At 37.9% G+C, this 14,449-nt stretch overlaps 1 protein-coding gene across 2 annotated transcripts in view; it reads right to left on the bottom strand.

The window, feature by feature from the left end:
• Positions 1–279: 279 nt before the first annotated feature.
• Positions 280–14,449, bottom strand: part of STK39 (serine/threonine kinase 39) — a 323,317-nt gene continuing 309,147 nt past the window's right edge. For both annotated transcript variants that reach the window (XM_043998694.1, XM_043998695.1), the window contains exons 17-18: positions 8,621–8,685; positions 280–1,666 (exon numbers count right to left, since the gene is read on the bottom strand). In XM_043998694.1, coding sequence (XP_043854629.1) covers positions 1,592–1,666; positions 8,621–8,685 — 140 coding nt within the window. In that variant the 3' untranslated portion in view covers positions 280–1,591. The remainder of the gene's footprint in view (positions 1,667–8,620; positions 8,686–14,449) is intronic.

Genomic DNA, 14,449 nt, shown 5'->3' with positions numbered 1-14,449 from the left:
CACAGAAAGGCCTGAAGTACTGAATATGTTAGGCAACATGAGGGCAACAATGCAGAAAAAACATCTAAAAGAATGAAGACCCCAAAACACCCTCTTTGTGCAATACACTTTTATTCTCCTTTTACCTTTGCAGTCATCTTTGAGTAATTGTTGTGTAAACATAGAATGGAATGAAATTACATTAAGTTGTATGCAAATGGCTCTAGAACACCATAACAATTATGACAATGGCAAATATAAATAACTTTTTCCTTAGTAATATATTGCTTTTTTAAGTACATTTTGAAGAGCTTCCATATTAGGGTTAGCTAGGAAAGACTCATGTGTGTGTCAAGAAGTCTACCTCCTGACGGAATACTCCAATTTTGAAAATTCCTACGGTTTCACTAGTTCCGTAATATATATCTAGATATGTCACAAGTTAAGCAGAGGGCTAGTTGGGGGCCAAAAAACATTTATTCTTGGAACCTAACAGCAATTTACCTTTTAGTCATTGCACAAAGCCCTTTCTATTATTTTCTCTCCATCTTGGTATTCTGCAGAATTTCAAGTAAAGCTCAGATTCTTGTTTGTTTTTTTCCTTTTTGTTTTTCAAGTTTTTCATCTTTTTAGAAGCAAGTTCTATCGCTTAAGGAGAAGCCAAATCAGAGATGGGTAGAGTTAGTTAGCAGTCTAGTTTGATGGCAACATCATATAGTATTCTAGCTTGTAGAAGCCCCAGGAAAGCAAAACTTAAGCCAAACAAATGTATTCGACCGGATGCATATGAAACTCCTAGAACTGAGACTATTCTAGAATAAAGCCATCTCAGGCACATTCTTAAGATTAATGTCTGCAAGGCACCTCCCACTCCCTAAAGACAATCAGATTGTGGATTGGTTTATAGACAAACAAACCAACATAATACGCTTCCTAATTCCTAATTAGGTCATTTCAAAAACTAGAAGTTACAAATACTCCAAAGATATACCTGAAACTTTTTTTTTCTTTAAATAACAGGAGATTAACTGCAAGTAGCACATAATCAAACCATTGTTTTCCTTATAGGTAAGATGTGTAAAGCATAAATATATGAAAAATAAAATTCACAGTCAGTTTTAAAACTAGAATTCAAGTTTGGCTAATAAATCTTAATTTTTATAAGTATATTAATTTCTAAATACAACATAAAAGAGGCAGTATTGTCAGATGTACAATTAAAGTATTATCACAGAAATTTTACAATGAAAGAAGAAATACGTTTCTGATAGAAAATTCCTTTTATTACCAATAAATAGGGCCACCTGAGTGCATTTCCAGATTGGTTTCAGTTAAGGGAGATCCAAATTGGTTGCTCAGAACATTGAATAGCTTTTGGACAAGTTAGCAGCAATTGTGCAGCTGTGGGGTTTGCTGATTCTGATGTGAATTGCTGGAGCATGATGCAGAACTTGGTGAGGGGTGGTGGTGGTGGTGGTGGTATTGGTGTTGGGGTTCTGTTGTGTTTAATTCTTTCCCCCCTTCTCATCTAAGCAGGTCTCTTCACAATCTTCTGATTTTGCTGGGGATGAGGGTGGACTGGGGGGCTGAGGATGACATCAAGCCACAGGCATCAGCTGACACTCAACTGAGCGAAGCCGATCAGCTTCACCTCATCAGGGATCTCAGTTCCATCACAGCCAGAAGCCTGAAAAGAGGAGGAAAACTTTCAATAAGGGTTTGTTGTGGTTTTCTTTTTAAGTGTCATAACTGCACACTTGAATGCTCAGCTAAGCATGGTCTAGAGGGTCCAGTAAAGTGGTAGGGAAGAGATTTGTTACATGGCATGTGATTCAGCTTACAAATAAGGCAAGTGGCCTCATGTCACTGGTGTGCAGTTTATCAGTAATCTCATTTATTGGATAAGATTGGTATTTAAAAGATGCTTTTAGCTTAAATGTTAATTAAAAATGGAAAAGTGCAAAAATGAATGGAAGGGCTCCAACTAATCTTTCCCTCAAGTATAATGTTTTCCCAACAACAATTAGCTAATCTTGAGAAAGGACCAGTGTAAAAACTAATGATCTTTAACTGAAATAGCTAATATTTAAATACTTGAATGCTTTATCCTGAAAAATCTCCTATAATTTCTTCTTAGAATCTCTTAGGAGGTATATATAGCCTAAAATTGGCTATATATACTCATGTCAAACACAATGTTATTTTCTTTCTTCAAAAATCTATGGGAGTTGTCAAACTATGGGACCCCAATATTCTCACTGACTCATTTCTAAATGTCCTCAATTTTTTTCCCCTCAAATTTATTCTACAGACAGTATGTTGATCACCTTTTCTAAGCTTCTCCCATCATGCTGTTGAATGCATAAATCAAATCTGGACACTATACCAGTTCAAGAAATGGGGTTGAGAGCAGGAGAGAACTGATAAATAGTGGGGGAATGGTGAATTAAACGTCAATAACACTATATGACCCTTTTCTTGGCAAACCTCCTGCTAAACTACTGTCACAACAATTAGTCTCCCATGGAAATGAGCCCTTTAAATTTCCTTCCAATTCATCACAATTAACCTACTTAGCATCAGTTGGTATGGATGTTTAGAACAATACAAAAAGATAGTGTATCAAGTCGGTCCATTAAACAGTATCTGTAAGTGGGTAAATCCATGTTCCTTCAAGACAAGCTACCTAGCTATTCTAGAATGTCTAAGTAAAATATTTTAAAAATTATTTTAAGAAGTCTAATCTGATCTGAACAGTATTATTCATTGTATTTTACATTTTCTCTATAACCTTATATTTCTACGATCTGAGAAATACTGGTATGACTTTATAGAACATATTTAAAACAACTAAGGAAGGACAGGAGTTAGAAATATGCTTGGAGGTGACACGGTTCAAGTTCACGATGAGGTGGTCAGCATATTTCCTTGCTATTCTCTTCATATTTTTCAGTGTTCTGATCCAAAGAGCCCCTATTCCATTCTGTATGTCTTGCTCTTCAATCCTTGTGTGGGCCATATGCCACACAAGGCACCTCTAAACAACCTTAGCAGCATTTTCCAATTGCGTGGTCTTAATTGCCAAGGAGATGATATTAGTACATGTAGACAATTCAGCACAAATCTATGGCCATAATTGGAAAAAATGTTTTGAAATGCAATCAGCATTTTCTTCACCTCTCTTTTCATTTTATTATACTTTTTTCCCTTACCTAACTCTAAATTCTACCCTCCCCCCACCCTTATAATTATTATAATAGGAAATCCTCAGGCATACTAGAAGACAGAGTGGAATGGGGTAAGGAACTATTAATTTTTATCACGGAATTTCTATAATGAGATTTCAAGAAATGTTTGACAACATGGTGGTGATGGTCATAAAATGTTAAAATGACAACAAATGACTTCACCATGTTGGACTTCAGGCTAATACATCAAGAATGAGGAAATCAAGCTAGAAATAGAAGACAAATTCTTTGCCTGTGGAAGACTCAATGGACTGATAAGCCTTTAATAAGGTGTTAAAACCAATGGTCACAGCGGGTGAATTAGATACATAACCCTTAGAGTCCTCACAGAAGGCTTCCAGCTCCTCAACTTTCTAGAACTTATTATTTTTCGTTTGTTTGTTTTTTGTTTTTTTATGGGGCAATGGGGTTAAGTGATTTGCCCAGGGTCACACAGCTAGTAAGTGTCAAGTGTCTGAGGCTGGATTTGAACTCAGGAACTCCTGACTCCAGGGCCGGTGCTTTATCCACTGCGCCACCTAGCCGCCCCAGAACTATTTATTTTTAAAGAGAACAGTTAGGACTGTGAATACAAATATATCTCTAGCGGGCAGGATTTTAGGTACTATAAGGGTGAATCAGGGAGATCAGAAATGAATAGGGCAGTTGGGTAGTTCAATGGATAGAAGGCTGGGCTTCAAGTCCTGAAGATGTGAGTTCAAATCCAGCCTCAGACACTTAATGTGTCACCTTGGGAAAGTCCCTTGAAAGCTGCTGGTCTTAGTTTCCCCATGTGTAAAATAGAGATAATAATAGCACCTACCTCCCATGGGTGTTGTGAGATCAAGAAATAGGTTATTAAAGTACTGGGCCACAGTTCGTGGGCACATAGTAAGTGTTTAAAAAGGTGTGTGCTGTGTGTGCTGTACCACACTTTTCTAGTACTGCTTAAATCACATTTCTAATGCACCCACTATGGAATATGAAGAAGAAAAAGTGAGTCTCTGTGGCCTTGGTGGAGGAAGAAGACCCCTACTCCCCACTCCGCCAGCCAGTTTCACAAAACTTCACATCTGGATTCAGAGGCCTGTACCATCCAATAGATGGCGTTTTATGGGAAATGAAACTGCGTCCCAGTCTGTGATGGTGTTATCAGATCTCCTCTTATGCATCATTTTTCAGGGTGAGGCCTGAAACCCTGTCATCAGGGCCCCAAAGCATTTCAGGCCCCAGAAAGCCCAGGATTGCCTCTTGGGAGAACACTGCTCTTCAAGATGATGTCTAACTAATGTCTTTTGTAGTTCAAAGACATACAGTTTGAGAGGTGGAAAAGACCTCAGAAACTATCTTGTCCAACCTATATACAAAAGAATCCCCTCTATGATGTACCTGACAAGTGGTTCTCCAGCCTCAGTGTGGATCCCTCCAGCAGAGAGAACCAACCATGGCCCTTTCTATTCTTTGGACAGTGAGGAAGTGGTTTCCCTCCACCACCCTGCCTACTTGGTAACTCCCACACATTGTTTCTCTCAGGTCCAACAAAACTAGCTTCTTCTGATCTATATTAGTACTTCAAATTCTACTCTCCTTATTTTCCTGGGAACCTCCTTCCCTCTTTTGCAAACACAACATGTAAACCTGGTGATTTAGTTTTCCTGTAAGTTACTGTACTATCTCTGCAATTTCTATTCCAGTCTTTAGTGCCTAAAATTTTATCCTACCTTTCAGAAGAAAAGCTATGGTGCAGGTCAAACACACATAATCAGACATTCATTAACATGCACCCTATTCTGTGTTCTGCCTTCAAGAGTCAATTAAATATACTTATTTCCAATGATAAAAACAGTAAATAGGATGTTTTTCAGAATACTATACTTTGGAGAGAGGTATGAAGAGTAGAATAAAAATGACTCAAAAATAAATTTGTATTTAGAAAAGATATGCAAAATAAGCCAATAAAATGATACTGGGCTACACACATTTTACTTCAGCAGAAAGACCCTCCCCGATGACATCCTGCTTGGGAAAAATGAAGCAGGAAAGTTTTTGGTCCTTACTACTCCTAGCTCCACAAACTACAAGTATCGGACTTCTTTGAATATTTTGTCTAATGGATTAAACAGAGATAAACTATGGCTCTTAATTTCTATCCTTTTAGTTCCTTTTTTTCCTATACTAACTACTTAAATAGACTCACACATATGCATATGTATGCATATGCTCTATATAAACACAAAAATATGTATGTCTGTGCTATAACTTTTAATAACTATTTGACAGCAGATAGTGAAGTGAATAGAAACTAAGTGATCTACCAGCACTCATTTTAAGATATCACACATTCAAAAAGTTGCCAGAACCTTGAAAAGTGTCCTTCAAAAACAAATAACAAGATAAAATTAAGCGTTAAAACAATTTGGAAAAGTTTTTTAAAAGAACAGGATCAAAAGTAGCACAAGGCTTTTGAGGGGCAATACTGACAAAATACCACATTAATGGACCTAATAAAATGCCATTTGAAACTGCAGTTTTATCAGGACATTCATATCCTACAGAAAGTCAGGTCAAACTGGTCTGGTGAGAGGATCTCACATTGGCTGACAATCACAATAAAAGCAGAAACCTATCATTATTTTAAGCCACAGCTAGAAGGAAAACTGAGTGTTGTGACCAGTTCACTTCTGGGCTTAATTTCATTTAACAGCTTTAACTGTCATTGGGATAAAATGACCAATTACATTTACTGCATTTACTATTAGGCTGTGAAGTATTCAGGCTCTTGGGGGAGGGGGGCTAGTAGAGAAGGAGAAGCATCATGTGATAGCATCTCTTAAGGCTCTCCCCTAGAAAAAGGGACCAATACAGCTGAGTGGTTAGGAACATGGGGAAAGTTACAAATGAAATTAATCTGAACCCATGTTAACTAATGGATGGCAACAATATTGCAAGAGAGTGAATAAGAATATGAGCAGTATTTCTAGACCATCTGACCAGAACAGTCCAAGAAAGCTGGAGATTGTTCTCTGTTAAAACACTGGTCTTTTGTACAGGCAGCTTTCAATCACAAGCTGTAGATCGTAGTCCAAAATGTTTGAAGAAGATTGGTCCTTTACATGGCTGTCTTATCAAGACAAGCAGTCTTCTACACTGGCTTCACTAATTGTGCTAGGTGGCTGAGTATCATTTAGAGAAATTTTACAAAAGAATTTGCTAAAGATACAGAAAAAAAGCAAGCCTGTAAAGTGTACCCGGGCTTAGGTTATACTGTCTTCCCTGAAAAGGACTTCATAATTTCTACTCAAAGGCACGTATTTTAGATGTCTTTAAGAAAGTAGAGAGAGATGGGTGCTGATAATTCCCATTTCACAGTAGGACAATTTGAAGACTGACTGTTACTTGTCTGGTCATTGAAAAAGTCAAACAAGGATAAGGCTAGAACTGAAACTGAATCTCCTATTTCAGGCTAAGGAAGTATGTTAATTAGTTATAAATTAAGTATGGAATAATTTTTAGAGGGAAAAGTATTCTGAAGATGGAATATTTTGACATATAAAATTCTAATATAATTCCTAAGATGAACAAAAGGATGTTTATAATATCAATTCACTTTTATGTGGAGCTTTAAGTTTGACAAAATGCTTTCTTAACTTTGTGAAGTAGGTAGTGCAAGTATTATCATTCCCATTTTAAGGATAAGAAAACTATGGCTCACTTAACTAATTTAAGTGACTTTCCCAAGATCATCCAACTTATAAATATTATAGTGGGTTCAAATCCCAGCTCCATCAGATTGTTTCTCCTATTGAAATGTTGGCTTTTAGTTCTCTTTGCCTAGAAATATCTCAAATGAATGATCTACTGACTTTAAAAATTGCAGGCAAGTTAGAAAATAAACTATAAAACTGCATAATTTTAGGGCTTGAAGGGCCTGAAGGATCTTTTCTAATAGGTTACTAACTAGTATTAATCCCTGAGGGTACACAGAGGTGCTAATGAGTTTTCCCATCTTTAATTTCTCATTTTACATCTAAACACAACATTCATTTATTCCTAAAACAATGTGAACTCTTCAGAGACTACTTACTTCTCTTTGAAAACTGAGCTGCTGTTCTTGTTTTTTTTTAAATGCAGCCTAGTCACTTGAAATCAAATAAGGGCTGAAAGCCAGAGTGCTAATTGGCAGCGGCCTGGCATTTACTGTAACTAATCATTCTGCAGTTTTGGACTAAGTACATTTTCCAGTTAATTTTCACAAGGAATGAAAAATACAGATCATCAATAAATGTAATTCACAGTAAAGTCTTGGTTATTTACAATTTTTAAAATATCTGGTATTGTTTTGACTGGATCTCAAAGCCTTTGATTTTATGGTTTTAAAGTGAATCCTTTTGGAAGGTCTGTTCAACATTTATTTATTTTTTTTTTTTTTGCGGGGCAATGGGGGTTAAGTGACTTGCCCAGGGTCACACAGCTAGTAAGTGTCAAGTGTCTGAGGCCGGATTTGAACTCAGGTACTCCTGACTCCAGGGCCGGTGCTTTATCCACTGCGCCACCTAGCCGCCCCCCTGTTCAACATTTTATTAATCACCTGGTTAATGCACCAGGGGACTGTGCAGGTACTGTGAATACAGAGAAAAAAATGGAACCATACCTGTCTTCAAGATTATATTATACTACTAGGGAAAAATGAAAACTAGCTAACCCTAGCCCTGCCCTGCAGCCATCTTTCCCCAGGCCCAGCTGCCTTCTGACTATCAGTGAAACTTCAGGGTGAGATAGAATGCCTATCTTGTTGCAGCCACACCAGAATTGGTATTTGATTTACTGGGAAATATAAGCCACTGAAAATCATTCTTCCCTTGTTACAGTCATCGAAAACTTATCATTGAAATACAGTGTCTCCAAAGTCTTGTGGGGACCAAGACTGGGGAGACACACACTATGTTACTTTTTTTGTTCATCAGGCACCTGCTGAGCTAAGTCACAACTGCCTTCAAGTACCTACAATACTTTTTGCACAACTGTCTCTCTATTTTGAATATTTCACAGCACTTTGCTTATACCAATTTGGAAGCATCCTCAGAGGGATGTCACTGGATCCACATTGGTTTTTGAAAAAAAGAGTCTAGTGATGCTTCCCTGGAGAAGAGACAGGATACAGCTTCCAGGTTCCCAAGTGATTCCTCTAACTTATAAGCCAGGACTATAAAAGAAGGAAATGGGTTCACTGGACAAGACACATTTTCTTTTTAAGAAAATTGTTTCTACACTACTGAGGAGGGTGTTAAAGGCAGGAACAGATCTCCAAAGAAAACAATAAAAGGTAAGAGAAACAGGGAACAAATAGCAGTACTGTTCTTTGTATTTGTTTCATTAGTGACCTTTTGAGTCACTCTTCACAGCCTTTCACTTACCAGCTTAAATGTCAATGTTTTTAATGCTTTGGGGTCATCTACAATCTTCTGCAAATTTGCAGCAACTGTAAAGCAAAAAACAGAGTATGATGCGTGGATGAGAGGTTTGTAGTATCAACTAGCTTCTAATCATTGAATCAGAATGACCCTCCAAACAGTTTCATTCACAGACCTCACAGCCACTTCAAGACTGTATTTGCATGGTCTAATATTATTCTTGGGCAAAATGGGCTGGGCAGTTTTCAGAACAAAGAGATTTTTAAAATGAATTTTGCTCAAGCACACTTAAATAAATCATAACTCCCCTGAACATGCTCCATTCTATAAAATGATAAATTAAGTAAATAGGAATAGAGTTGGTCCGCAGTGATTCAAAACGCTTGGCCTCATAAGCAACCAGCCTGAAGAGATTTATTGGTGAGTAGAGGGTGACATAAAACAAAGAGATATTAAAATCATTCCTTTATCTGGAAATAACAGGGGGGGAAAAGTATGCACATCTGATCTCCTAAGTTAAGAAATTGCTCGATTTCTCATATTTGCTCTTAACAAAAGCAGCAAAAAACAATAGATACTTTCTACCAATCAGGCATACATGCCGAAGCTTTGAATCACAGTGATTTGTTGAACCACCTAAGCACAATCTTGAATAGTATCACACTGTGCCCAACATGGTCAGAATTTGATTTTGTCATTTCAGGTTCAAAATTGCCAACTGATTGCATCTTTATCATTTTAGCAGCAATACTGAAAGACAGTATCTCCCCCCCCCACCTCAAATGTGCAGATTTTTTCAAAAACAAACTCAAAAACCAATGTGTCATCATACACTGGAATACTTTAATAAAGAAATCATTTTCCCCTGTTTTCCCTAGCAGGATATTTTTTGACTAATTTATAAAAAAGACAATGATAGCAGTCTCATTGTGGCCTTTACCAAATGCAAATCCTAAATCATTATAAGAGAAATAGATCATTGTTTGAGAAAACACACTGATTTAGTTTCTATTTTCCAAAAGGGGTAAAAAGAGCTTCCTCTTCTACAATTAAGTGTTTTAAAGTAAGCTGAAATAATTTCAGATCCAATTGCAAACATGTAAGAAATAATGCTTGAAGAGTTAGCATGCTTATAAAGTAGAGTGTGACCTGATTAAAGTTTGGCTTTTAGGTCAACAAGAAACAACAACAATACAACAGCAAAATCTCTCTGCAAGTCAATTCTGACTTCCTTATTATATTTGGCCTGGGAATTGCAGAGACACACACACCTACACCCCTCCCCCCCCCCAAAAGAAGAAATGTGCGTTTAATGTGACCTAATAAATCTAATAACAATTGTCCCTTCCTTCGTGCTCATTTTTCCCTTCAACAGTGTTGTTCAGTCATTTCTGACTCTCTATGACCCCATTTGGGGTTTTCTTTGCAAAGATACCAATGTTTTGCCATTTCCTTCTCCAGCTCATTTTACAGATGAGGAAACTGAGGCAAACAAGGTTAAGTGACTAGCCCAGTGTCACACAGCTAATATGTGTCTGAAACAGGATTTGAACTCAGGGAGATTAGTCTTCCTGACTCCAGGCCCAGTGCTCTATCCCCTGTGCCACCTAGCTGTCCCTACCTCAAGATACCCACCTTTCACTCTAAGCCATCAGGTCAAGTATCCTGTTTTCTATTACCATCTCACAGTCGATCTTTTCCTGTCCCCCTCGCAAGTATCCTGAACTACAAACCTATACATCTACCTCCACTAGGAAACAATAGGGTTTTTTTTTTCCTGTACATTTTCTGTAAAAGAAAAAATAATCTGTGTTATTTTAAAGTCAGAGCATTCTTACTATGCAAATTGTAGTAACTGAACACAGCACTCATTTCTTGAGAAATAAAATGTTCTAGTGGCTTCTCTGATTTTGGCTGTTTCATGGGCAGCCATAAAGTTATCATTTGAATTTTGCTCCTTTCCATCACAAACAGCCTCTCAGTTAATACTGATGATTTACTACCTCGTTCCAGGCCATCTATTTCTACTCTGCTCTAGATGTTCCATCCCAAAACAGGGCTCAATCCTATGCCAACAGACAATGCTTGCTTGGGTGCACATACATACCATTGCTGATTTTCCAAGCAGCTTCAAAAAGCAAGTTGTGTACTGGAGGGCAAGATTGAGCTGTTAGCTATTTAAAACAATCACCCTAAAAAACTATGTTCTCCAGTTGTGAGTCCTGTACCTCAGGGACATTAAAAATTCAAATTCTCTTATTCCGCTCAAAGCGAAAATAGCAAACTGGCCACTTACCTGATTACTTATCCCAGCTGCTAGGCTTATTTTCAATTTACTTGATTCTAATTTGTTGTAAAGTGCTATAAAACACCTTCATTTAACTGACATCACATAAAATTCAGGGTGATGTTAATTTTTTTTTTCTCCTTCCAGTAGCAATGCTCATTAAAAGGAAGGGTGATCACAGTGTTTGTTCCCTCCCCCCTCTTCTTACTGTGCACCTGGATTTCAAAAATAAAGATACTCCTTATCTCGGGTGTCTATAGAAAAGGGCTGTGGTTATTTTAAGGTTTTCAGGCATGTGCTGATTATTCCAAGATTCATCTTTTACTGTCCTCCAGACCACCGAACAAAATGTGACTTTGAACTTGCTCTTCCTTCCCCTGATCCCTGTCTTAATTTCAATTTCCTGCCCACCATTCCTTATTTTCTGCATAATACCTCAGGAAATTACCTATTCCTACTTTACCTTTCAATCGCTGGCCCCCACCCCCAATTACCTTCTTTATTACAGAGTGTTTTCTTACCTAGTTATCTTTCCAAAGTGTATGTAAGGGATGGAGGGGAGAGAGGAAGGAGAGAAGGCGCTATGTCTTCCAAATAAGTCACTGATAGGAAATGCCCTTATTTACTCCTAGATCACACCTTTGTCCTTTCCATTCTCCAAAAAAGATCTTACACAGTGAGTAATTCCCTTTACACTGTCTCTCATGAGGTCTCCGGTGTTCTTCTACTCTGGGTATCTGTCTAGGCAAGAAGGTTAAATGTGCATTTTGGATAACAAGGTCCTCTGAATCCTGAGTTTATGAAAATATTAACAGTAACCAAGGTATGTGAAGAAATTGGATGATTCAAAGCCTTCTGCTTCCAAATAAAGAAGGAAATGGGATGCCCGTGGAGTAATCTATTGGAGCAAATGCAGAACTAAACCGCCAGTTTCTTTGGCACCATGTCTGACATTCTACATTCCCTGTTTTCTCTAAGTTCCTTATAATATGTACTATTCAATACATTCTCATTTTGACAGATGGAAAAATAACCATTATGTAATGACTGTTTATATTCTGTGTATCTGTATTCCTAGCAATTAGTCCAAAGAAACTTTCTCCTCAGATATAAGCATATTTTGGAAAACAACCCCACAAAGGGCTCATGGCTGGTTGTCTTTATTTAATTTTATTCATCCACCAAAAACTGTAGGAGAAAAGAAATGACAAACACTCAAGGTCTAGTCTAATAAAGCAAGAAAATTCTTAGCTAAGACCAAAAGAAGTTTCCTTAAGATGACTGCTGGGTGCTTACTTCACAGTATTGCTGGCCCATCAGCATCCTCTTTGTGCCCCATGTGTAGATGGCACAGCTGAAAACACTACAGGGACCATAGAGTCATAAAAAGAAGTCATCCCGGCTCTTAGAGGACTTATGATCTCCAGATGGAGAAAACCCAAGCAATGATAGGAGATATGCGGGGATGTAGTAAGACTAATAATGTCCAGCACTGGGAGGTACATTAGAAATTGCTCTTGTCATACTAAATTAATATAGCTAAAGAGCCGCAACTATTATCATTGGAGTGTGTGGGTGACACTGCACTAAGCCTTGTTAATGAGCAGGCTATGTTTATTTGCAAGGCTAAACAGATGCCAAACCTTGGACTTTATAACTGCTAGTTGGCATAATAGCAAAGATGCAAAACTGACTAATGTCAACGTTTAATTTTGACATTAGCCAAAATGAGGTCCGAGGAATTGATATGGTAAAGAAAAATATCTTATCACAAAAGCACACACATCATAAACAACTGTATTGGTATTAGGAAAAAAGTGGAAGTCATAATGATCTTAAAAATTATACAATCACAGAGGGAAAGGAAAGGGTATTTATGTTGTTTCTATTATGTATCAGGCACTGTGCTGCCTGCTTTTTACAAACATCTGATGCTATTCTTATCTCCATTTCCAGATGAGGAAACTGAGGCAGAGGTTAAGTAACTCGCCCAGCATCACCAAACTAGTAAGTATCTGAAGCCAAATTTGAACTCAGGTCTTCCTGACTGCAGGCCCAGAATTCTATCTAGTGCATCACCAGCTACCTCAGAATGGATGAAAAAATGAGAGAGAAAGGAATATATCAAACAAATACTGAAGGATATTTGGCAAGGTTGTAAAGATTAGCCAATATGGTAATTCTTATACATAGAAAAGAAAGTTAGGATAGAGTTTTATTTAAATTACAATAACTTTAAATTTAATAACTGAATTATTACTTGGTTTTCATTTGGTTACAAATGGTGTAACAGGCTTTGGAACATTTTGGGGATGTGAGGGTTGGGGTTAGAGAAAAGCTTAAGGGATGCGTTAAAGGTTAATTTGGTAGGGGGAGAGCAATTGGGGTAAGTGACATGCCCAAGGTCACAAAGCTAGTAAGTATCAAGTGTCTGAGGCTGGATTTGAACTCAGGTCCTCCTGACTCCAGGGCCAGTGCTCTATCCATTGCACCACCTAGCTGCCCCCAAAGGTTAATTTAAAAAAAAACTTGAGAAGCTTATTATTTTGGTTTTGAACTTTCTTTAGTGATTTTTAAAAAAATTTTTTTAATTTATTTTTTTTGCAGGGCAATGAGGGTTGTGACTTGCCCAGGGTCACACAGCTAGTAAGTGTCAAGTGCCTAAGGCCGATTTGAATTCAAGAACTCCTGAATCCAGGGCCGGTGCTTTTATCCACTGTGCCCCCCTAGCTAGCCCCTCTTTAGTGATTTAAGGTGCTTCTGTGCTAAAGTTTTAGAACAGGAAAGAAAATAAGTGTCAGGAGAGGAAGATTTCATTAGCAATCACAATCTACTGGTCATTTTTCTAAGCAGGTGCCACCTCCCCAATCAACAGCAGTAAGGTTTTTATTCAGCTGACTCAAAGGTTGTTAATTTGGGATTCATAAACCCTTGTAGTACAGGGAAACACTTCAGGTGATCTGGGAGGAAATTACACTTTCATTTTGGTTTATATTGTGATTTATGGTAATCTTATGTATTTTACTTTCTCACATTAAAAGGGGGTTCGTGGATTTCACTAGACGACTGTCAGATGGGTACATGACAAAAAAAAAAAAAAAAAAAGGGGAAAGAGCCCCTGGCTGGGACAGATTTCTTATCACACAAAATATTTAATAATTTTGGTGTTCCAAAGAGTTGGGCAACTCCATCTGCATGGTTCATTTTCATTCATTCTTTCACACACCATACAGTGTGGGAAGGACATTTTGGGAAGGCACTGTAAGAGAAAAGGCTTCCTCTAAAAGATGGCGTGTGTGTGTGTGTGTGTGTTAGGGGGGGGGATATGAAGGAATGAAATGGAGATGTAAGATTGGATGTCAGCAGAGAGTTTGGGGCAGGAAAGGTAGATTTGAGAACATCAACATAGAGATGGTCATTAAATCCAAGGGAGCTGATGAGATCCTCAAATGAAGTAGGATAGAAGGAGAAGAGAGGAGGGACCCAGGGCAGAGCCCTGAGAGAAATCTGTGGTTAGAAGGCATGGTCTAGAGGAGGGGTGTAGC

Source organism: Dromiciops gliroides, chromosome 3 (assembly GCF_019393635.1).
Source record: "Dromiciops gliroides isolate mDroGli1 chromosome 3, mDroGli1.pri, whole genome shotgun sequence".
NCBI classification, from domain to species: Eukaryota; Metazoa; Chordata; class Mammalia; order Microbiotheria; family Microbiotheriidae; genus Dromiciops; species Dromiciops gliroides.
This window is presented reverse-complemented; position numbering and strand designations above follow the sequence as displayed.